Source organism: Mus pahari, chromosome 18 (assembly GCF_900095145.1).
Source record: "Mus pahari chromosome 18, PAHARI_EIJ_v1.1, whole genome shotgun sequence".
Lineage (NCBI taxonomy): Eukaryota > Metazoa > Chordata > Mammalia > Rodentia > Muridae > Mus > Mus pahari.
In genome coordinates, this window is record NC_034607.1 from 22,799,122 (window position 1) to 22,807,722 (window position 8,601).

Below are 8,601 nucleotides of genomic sequence, written 5' to 3' on the forward strand. Positions count from 1 at the left end.
GTCTACAAGCCTATAGGTGGAACAACAATATGAACTAACCAGTACCCCCAGAGCTCATGTCTCTAGCTGCATATGTAGCAGAAGATGGTCTAGTCAGTCATCATTGGGAAGAGAGGCCCCTTGGTCTTGCAAACTTTATATGACCCAGCACAGGGGAACATCAAGGCCAAGAAGGGAGAGTGGGTGGGTAGGGGAGCAGAATGGGGAGGGTATAGGGGACTTTGGGGATAGCATTTGAAATGTAAATGAAGTAAATACCTAATAAAAATTGAAAAAAAAAGAATATAGGCAAGAGAAAAATTACCCTGTGTTACATAGTGATCTGAAATATCCTGGATAATTAAGAAACTGTGTTAAGTTTCACATTTATAGCACCAATGATAGACTAATCTATAATTACTGTTTGCTATTCATGTGAATAAACTCAAATTATCTTTCTTAAAATAATAATCTGACAGGTTATGTTGTGGTTGCAAAAAATAAAAAAGAAAAGAAAAGAAACTGATAAGCAAAGTAGTGGCCTAGAAAATTCACATATTCAAAATTCATTTTTTCAATGAATCCAAAACATTACACAATTTCATAAACGAAGTAAACACTGTCACTTTAATTTGAAAATATGACTATATATTTAAAAGCCAAGCAATCTTAGTTTTGGATAGGGCAAGACCCATGTTTATGGTGTTACTTTAATGCAGATACACATGAACAACTTATACACATGTATGAAATTAAAAAAGAAACATATGGAAGAAAATATTCAAATTGTCTCATGAAATTATGAGAAAGTAAAATGTCAATGTAAATTGTGCTTACTTGAAGATGTTAAACAATTCTCCACATTGTCTGATTGATAGGTGTCATCTGAGGTCTGAACAGCTTCCAAATCTACAGATTCTAAAGCTCTAAAATTGAAAGATATAACATCAAATTGCATAACAAAATCAATATGATAGTTCAGCAGAACCCTCTAAATATAGTTCATGAAATTATAAAATTGCTACATTCCAGTCAGTGGTCTGTAGCTTTTACTAGATTATCTAAGAACTCTAATGCCCTCAAAATAAAAAGCACAGTTCAGAAAATTATGATTGGAAGAGTCAGTCACTGGAATACTTTAAAGACAATCAAACAAAAAGCCTGGGGATCTAACGACATTTGCAGTTAGAATACTGTCACTTGAGATTGTAAAAGTAATTCCCATCTCCTAGAGACACAGCCTTTTAGTATGGACACAACCACCCAACCCCCATCAAGGTTCTACCTGGTAACCCCTTTTAGCCTCCCCTTCTAGCCCATTTATTTTCATTCCTTTATGAATCCACTGACATGCAGAACCCCTCATTCTCATGGACCCCAGCTGCCACACTAGGTTGAGAACCACGAAAGGGATCAATATTTACCTTCTTGTCTTCCACTTTGGGCTCTCTACACATATCTTTAGTCCTGCTGCAGCCTGCCCACTAGAGGCACCCTTCCTCCCAGTTCACATGCCCTTGAGATTCAGAGTCTTGGCAAAGACCCAAGTTCCCATAATTCTTCTCCATCACCCCTTCCCTTCCAGCCTTTCTTTCTAGGACATTTCCATTCCCCTGTGACTCCCTGCCAACAGCAGAACAGCTATATAACAAGAGATGTCAAAGCCATCATTACATTTAACTGTAATTCAGGACACTACAGCTACTATATTTGGCTAGGACTTAGATTGAACAAAAGAAACAAAAGAACAAAACACCTATACAACAAAGATAAGGTCAGATATCTATACCAATAAACACCTCAAATATAACTCCAGATGCCTAGGTCACACTGCAAAAACACAAACATGAACAGCCAATATAATATGCCTCCTCCAGAAGGCAGCAACCTTATTGCTCTGAGAAAAGTAATTTAGCCAAAACATAAAACAAGGACTTTAAAATAGTAATCATGAATACATTCAAAGACCACTAAGATGATATAAATAAATGACTTAAAGTAGAATGTGAAAACACAGTTGAAATATTGATAAAAATTTAAGATGTAAAAGTAGAATTTAACAGAGATAATCAAGACGTAAAAGTAGAATTTAACAGAGATAAAGAAAACCCTAACTGAAACAAAATTGGAAGAAAGAAAAAGCTAAGGATGTAGAACAAAAAAAATCTTTCAGGTAAGCCTCAACAACTGAATACAAGACATAGAAGACAGAGAAATCTGGCTCTTTAAAAAATAAGTTGATCAGTCAAAAAAAAAAAAAAAGGCACAAAACATTCATGAAACCAGAACACTATGAAAAGATCAAATCCATGGATAATAGGAATATATGAATGAGACACATTTTTTTTCAACAAAATATTAACAGAAAATTTCCCAATTTAAAGGAAGAGATGTCTGTGAAATTACAAAAAGCATACAGTACACATAGACAGAACCTGAAAAGAAACTCCTCATTATACACAATAATCAAAATTCTAAATGAACAGAGCAGAAAAAAATATATATTAAAGGCTAGAAATTTAATATATATTAAAGGGGAAAAATCAAAAATCAAGAATCAAATAAAGGCAGACCTACTAGAACAACAACAGACTTTTCAATATAGATTCTAAAAGGCAAAAAGACCTGGACTGAGGGATCGTGGCTATCGCACGGACTACTGCACCCAATGAAACTATGAACCACAACAGACGGAGAAAGAAAAGCTTTTCACAGTAAAAACAAATTTAAGCAATTTCTGTGTCCTAATCAACTTCTATTGAACAAAAATTTCAGTCAGAAGAGAAGACTAACTATATTCAAGAGGTCACAAGGAATAAATAATTTTAGGAATTGGTCTAAACCAAGGGTTACCCCACACCACTACCACAACAAAACAGCAAGAATTAACAAATACTGCTTATTAATAACTCCTCATTAATTTTCCTCAATAAAATGACAGAGACTAACCAAATAGATTAAAAAACAGAATCCATCCTTTTTCTGCATTCAAGAAACAAAATGTCAAAGGTAGATTATCACTTCAGGGAAAAGAATGGGAAAGGTATTCCAAGCAAAAGAAACCAAGAAGTAATCAATATAGTAATTTTAGTATATGACAATACAGATTTCAAAGTAAAAGCAAGCAGAAGAGAAAGGAGGAAACTTTCATACTCACAGGGAAAAAAATCCACCAAGAGAACACTGCAGTTCTAAACACTGATGCACCAAGCATAAGGGCACTAAAGTTCATAAAAGAAACACTACTACAGATCAAATAACATATTGACCTTTACACTAATAATAGGTGACTTCAATACCTGATTCTTCACAATACACAAGTAATCTATATAAAAAATAAAGAAATGTTGGAGTTAAATAACTTGATAAAACAAATGGATTTACAGAATACTGCATTTCAACACTAAAAAATGCACTTTGCCTTAAGCAGTCCATAGAACTTTCTCCAAAACTGACCACGTTATAACAAAAACCAAGTCTCAACATATACGAAAGACTGCAGTAACACCCTGTATCTGATCTGACCGGTATGGATCAAAGTTGAATACAAAGGACGGACACAATAGAATGCTTATAAATTCATAGAAAGTGAACAACGCAACATGGGGTCAAGACAACATACAACAGACACCTGCCGGCAATATTAATTGGTGCATTTTTGGCACAAATATTATAGGAATAACTATTTTTAAAAATTGTGTTCAATGTCCATTCTATGATCTGATAGCCCATCCATGACACTGCTAATGTGGCCAAGAACCAAAGACTAGATAGGTCATGGGCCCTATAGGAAAAACTATGATGATTCTGTTAAAGAAACATAGCAATAAAGTGACTTCCAATGATATATATCTATACCCAGAGCAGAGCATCACACAACCCCACCAGGGAACCTTCTTCTTGCAGTAGATGGTTATTCATAAAAAGAACACAACTTGACAATGTGCAGAGAGTTAACTGACAAATTTTGGAGCAGTCAAGCCTAAATCAAACCCTTCCTGTCAAGGTTCAGAATACATGCAGGAGAGGAAGCAGGAAGACTGTAAGAGCCAGAGATGGCGAGTGACTCCAAGGAAACAGAAACAACAGGGCTGATAAACACATGACCTCACAGACTATATATGACAGCACATATAAGACCTGCACATGTTCAAACTAGACAAAATCCCAGCACTGAGAAAGGAAAGCTGATAGAAAAACTCAAATGGAACCAAGAAGCTATTTACAACTGATACCTGCTGAGGAAGGAAAAACAAGTTTCTACAAAGGAGTGTCACTGGGCATGTCAATCGCACTCTAGGGTGTCACTGGACATGCCACCTCCGTTTACTTATTTTTATTTACTTATTTATTTTCTGTAACGTTGATTTTCTTCTTCTTGCATTCTTTTGTTTGTTTTGATTTCTTTTCCTGTTTTGTTTCATGCCTTTTAGTATTTATTTATTTTAAAGGGAAAAGACATGAAGTTGGGTAGGTAAGAAGGTAGGAGAGGTCTGAGAGTAAAGAATATTATCAAAATACACTGTATGGAAAAAATTTTTAATGAAGAATGAAGACAGGAAAAGTGAAATAATATACATTGTGAGTTACAATTATATTGAGATAGTAAAATAAAAAATGTTCAAAGCTATTGGAAGTAACCTGGGTCTCATATGACAGTGACTTTATTTTAGTTTATAGGATGGCATGCTTTCTCTTTGAAGATCCATGGGATAGTTTCCTCTAGAATCCACATGGTGTACCTTTCTCTGTGTACGGTACTCACTGGAAACAGACAAGGAAGAGATCTAAAATCCAACAATATTTCCAAAGCTATTTTCTAAAAACAAGTCATATTCTTTAAAAGTTTAAAACATGTGACATATTACCATGCTTTGTGATTCATTTAATCTGAATCACTTTAGAAGATTCATGATTTTCACAGTAAGATTAAACAAGTTCTTCAATTCTGATATGCACTGAAGTTTTATAGACTGGTTGAAACCTATTCCCATTGTTTGCTGCTGTACTTGCAAATGATAAAAGAACACCAGTGACAAAAAGAAATAACTTTTGATAATCTTAAGTTACAATACTGGCTCTACTACATCTCACTTTCCCTTTGGCTTACATATTAAACAGAAAGAAAGAAAAAGAAGGCGGGGGGGGGGGAGAGGGACCCAACATGGAGACAAGTTTAGGGAGATATATTCCTGCTGTGGTCTTGTCTGTCTAGACTGGGTTCAGGAGCAGATTCATGGTCCATTCTGCCATTCTGCCTAGCAGGAACTAGAGTCCCAGTTAGATTCTCAGCAAGGCAAAGAGGAAAAACAGGAAAAAGACAAATGCCTCAAACATTACAGAAAGTGTGCTACCTTATAAATTGACCTAATGCTTATCACATTTATATCTTCTAAGCCGGAATATAAATACTCACTTTTTCAGCTGATCCACATCAAAGTGACTTTCTGGTAAGACCCTGATCCCACGACCATAACTAGTTCCTCCATGAAGATGAAATTCGAGTCTTACCAAGGAAGTTGTGGACTCTGAATTAATTGGCTGAAGTTTGGTACGGAGGCTATAGATTCTAAGGAAGTTTCCAATCTGAAAGTTATTTAAAAAGATGATTTCAGAAAAGAGATCTAATAAAAATAATTTCTGATCCCTGAAAGTTTTATAACCAATAGGAAGTAGTAACCTCAACAAGCCAGAGCCACATAGCCAAAGCTGCCAAGTTCTGCTGCTTCCAGGAGCTGGAACATAACCCTCTGTTCTATTACATTATCACCAGCTTTCTGTTTTCCAACTCCTTCACTGCCTAAGCTTGGCTGTCCTGGAACTTGCTCTGTAGACTGACTTTGAACACAGAGATCTGCATGCCTGTCTACTGAACGAACACTGGGATTAAAGGTGTGATCCACCACGCCTGGATTTAAGTTTTTCTTCACCTAGAACTTGCTGTTTTGGACTGCCCTTGAACTCAGAGATCTGCTTGTCTTTGCCTCCTAGGATTAAAGGCTTGTTCTACCAAACCTGGACCTAAACTTAGGTGGGTGGGATCTTGTCCCAAGGTCACTACTCCCTTAATTCAATTTAATATCTTTGAACACAGGATTCAACTCCATTTCACTTCCTGATGTACTTTTAATACTCAAACCATATATTTTATATTTTTCATTTCTAAGTTTGCTATTCTTATTCAAAATGGTCTTCATGAGAATTAATCAGAGAACAAAGTCTATGATGGGCATTTCTGAGACTTCCTTTGTCAATGCAATTAATATAAATCTCTTTAACTTAGCTTCAGGTAGATTCTTCAGATAATGGCAAAAGGTAGCCACACGCTTCACCAAAAGACCACAAGAACAGTCTCTAGGCTACACATTGAAATTCTTCTCCACTAAAACCTCTTGGCCAGGTCAACACAGTTCAAATCACTCACAGCAACAAAGTTTTCCATATTCCTTGTAGGATAGCCCATTCAGCTCCACTTAAAGCATTCCAATGCTTTACAAATCCAAAGCCCCAAAATCCATTCTTCAAAACAAAAGCATGGTTAGGCCTATCACAGCAATACCCCACTCCTGATACATACTTCTGTCTTAGTTAGGGTTTTACTGCTATGAACAGACACCATGACCAAAACAACTATTATAAGGACAACATTTAATTGTCAGAGGTTCAATTTATTATCAACAAGGTGGGAACATGGCAGCATCCAAGCAGGCATGATATAGACAGAGCTGAAAATTCAACATCTTCATCTGAAGACCACTAGTGGAAGACTGGCTTCCAGGCAGCTAGAATGAGGGTATTAAAAACCCACACCTACTCCAAGGCCACATCTACACCAACAGGGCTACACATTCTAATCATGCCACTCACTGGGCTGACCATAGACAAACTCCTATAGACACACTCCTATAGACATTCTCATCTATTTTGCTAAATTTGTGCTAAAATACAATTTTAACTAGAGAACTTAAGCTTTTTCAATGAAGATTTGAAATGGGAAAATATAGTAGGCTACTAAAAACTATTGACATTTGGAGCCAGTGCTGTGATACAAGCCGCTACTATGAAGAAGACTGTGTCCATGGGTTCAAACCCAACCTGGGCAACCCTATTTTAACAAAATATAATAAAATCAAAGACATTAGCTGTCACAAGCCACACAAGCCAGACTTATGAGCAGAGAAAGCTGGACTCTGAGGAGTTCTGACTCAAACAGGATTACAGGAAGGACAGGCTCCAATCAGATATATTGAGGGCAGCAAGCACTTGAGATACTCAGAGGGCGGGAGGCAAGCATAAGAACAAAAGCAACAGAGACCAAGGTTATGTGGCATCATCAGAACCCAACTCTCTCACCATAGCAAGTCCTGGACACATCATCACACCAGAAAAGCAAGATATGGATCTAAAGTCACTTCTCATGATGATGATGGATGACTATAAGAAGGACATAAATAACTCCCTTAAAGAAATACAGGAAAACATAGGTAAACAGCTAGAAGCTCTTAAAGAGGAAACACAAAAATCCCTTAAAGAGTTACAAGAAAGAACAGGTGAAAGAATGGAACAAAACCATCCAGCATCTAAAAATGGAACTAGAAACAATAAAGAAATCACAAAGAAAGACAACTCTGGAGATAGAAATCCTAGGAAAGAAATCAGGAGTTATAGATGTGAGCATCAGCAACAGAATACAAGAGATAGAAGAGAGAATCTCCAGTGCAGAAAATACCAAAGAAAATATTGACACAACAATCAAAGAAAATGTGAAATGGAAAATGATCCTAACCCAAAACATCTAGAAATTCCAGGACACAATGAGAAGACAAAAACCTAAGTATAATAGGTATAGATGACAAGGAAGATTTCCAACTTAAAGGGCCAGTAAATATCTTCANCAAAATTATAGAAAACTTCCCCAACCTAAAGAAAGAGATACCCATGAACATACAAGAAGCCTACAGAACTCCAAATAGTGTGGACCAGAAAAGAAATTGCTCCTGTCACATAATAATCAAACGACCAAATAAACAAATCAAAGAAAAAATATTAAAAGCATAAAGGGAAACATATAAAAGCAGACCTATCAGAATTACACCTAACTTCTCCCCAGAGACTATGAAATCCAGAAGACGCTGAGAGATGTAATACAGACCCTAAGATGTAGCCTCCCCCAGCCTTGAGCAGGCTGACTCAGACCTATTCTGCAACTGTGAATGAGACCACCTAGAGGGGAGTCTTCTGACCTTCTATTGATCTGTCACCTGTGCTGTTCTTATCCAAGATGCCTCTACTCACTACCCAATGAGAGGCTGAACCTGTCTTCCTGAGATATTGCTGAGATTGCTGACAACCTGTCCGTTGGTGACCTAGTTCTAACAACTTGGCAACAAAGCATCAAGAACCCTGGCGTGGCAGGGGATGGGACTTCACCCTTTATAAGCACAGACTCTTAGTTAAATGGGGCTTTGATCAGAAAAATTTTGTCTTTGCCTTGTTTCTTCTCTCGCCGTTTCCTCCCTTACAGCTCCAGCCTCCCACTCAGGAACTCAGTTCCTGTGTCCATGGGCAGCTACAATAAGAGAGGACAAATGCCAGCCAAGGCTACTATACCCAACAAAACTC

The 8,601-nt window shown here is 36.9% G+C and overlaps 1 protein-coding gene across 1 annotated transcript in view; it reads right to left on the minus strand.

The window, feature by feature from the left end:
* LOC110335773 (protection of telomeres protein 1-like) overlaps positions 1-8,601 on the minus strand; it is a 54,092-nt gene that overhangs the window by 20,477 nt on the left and 25,014 nt on the right. The window contains exons 9-10 of the mRNA XM_029531162.1: positions 5,396-5,565; positions 817-905 (exon numbers count right to left, since the gene is read on the minus strand). Coding sequence (XP_029387022.1) covers positions 817-905; positions 5,396-5,565 — 259 coding nt within the window. The remainder of the gene's footprint in view (positions 1-816; positions 906-5,395; positions 5,566-8,601) is intronic.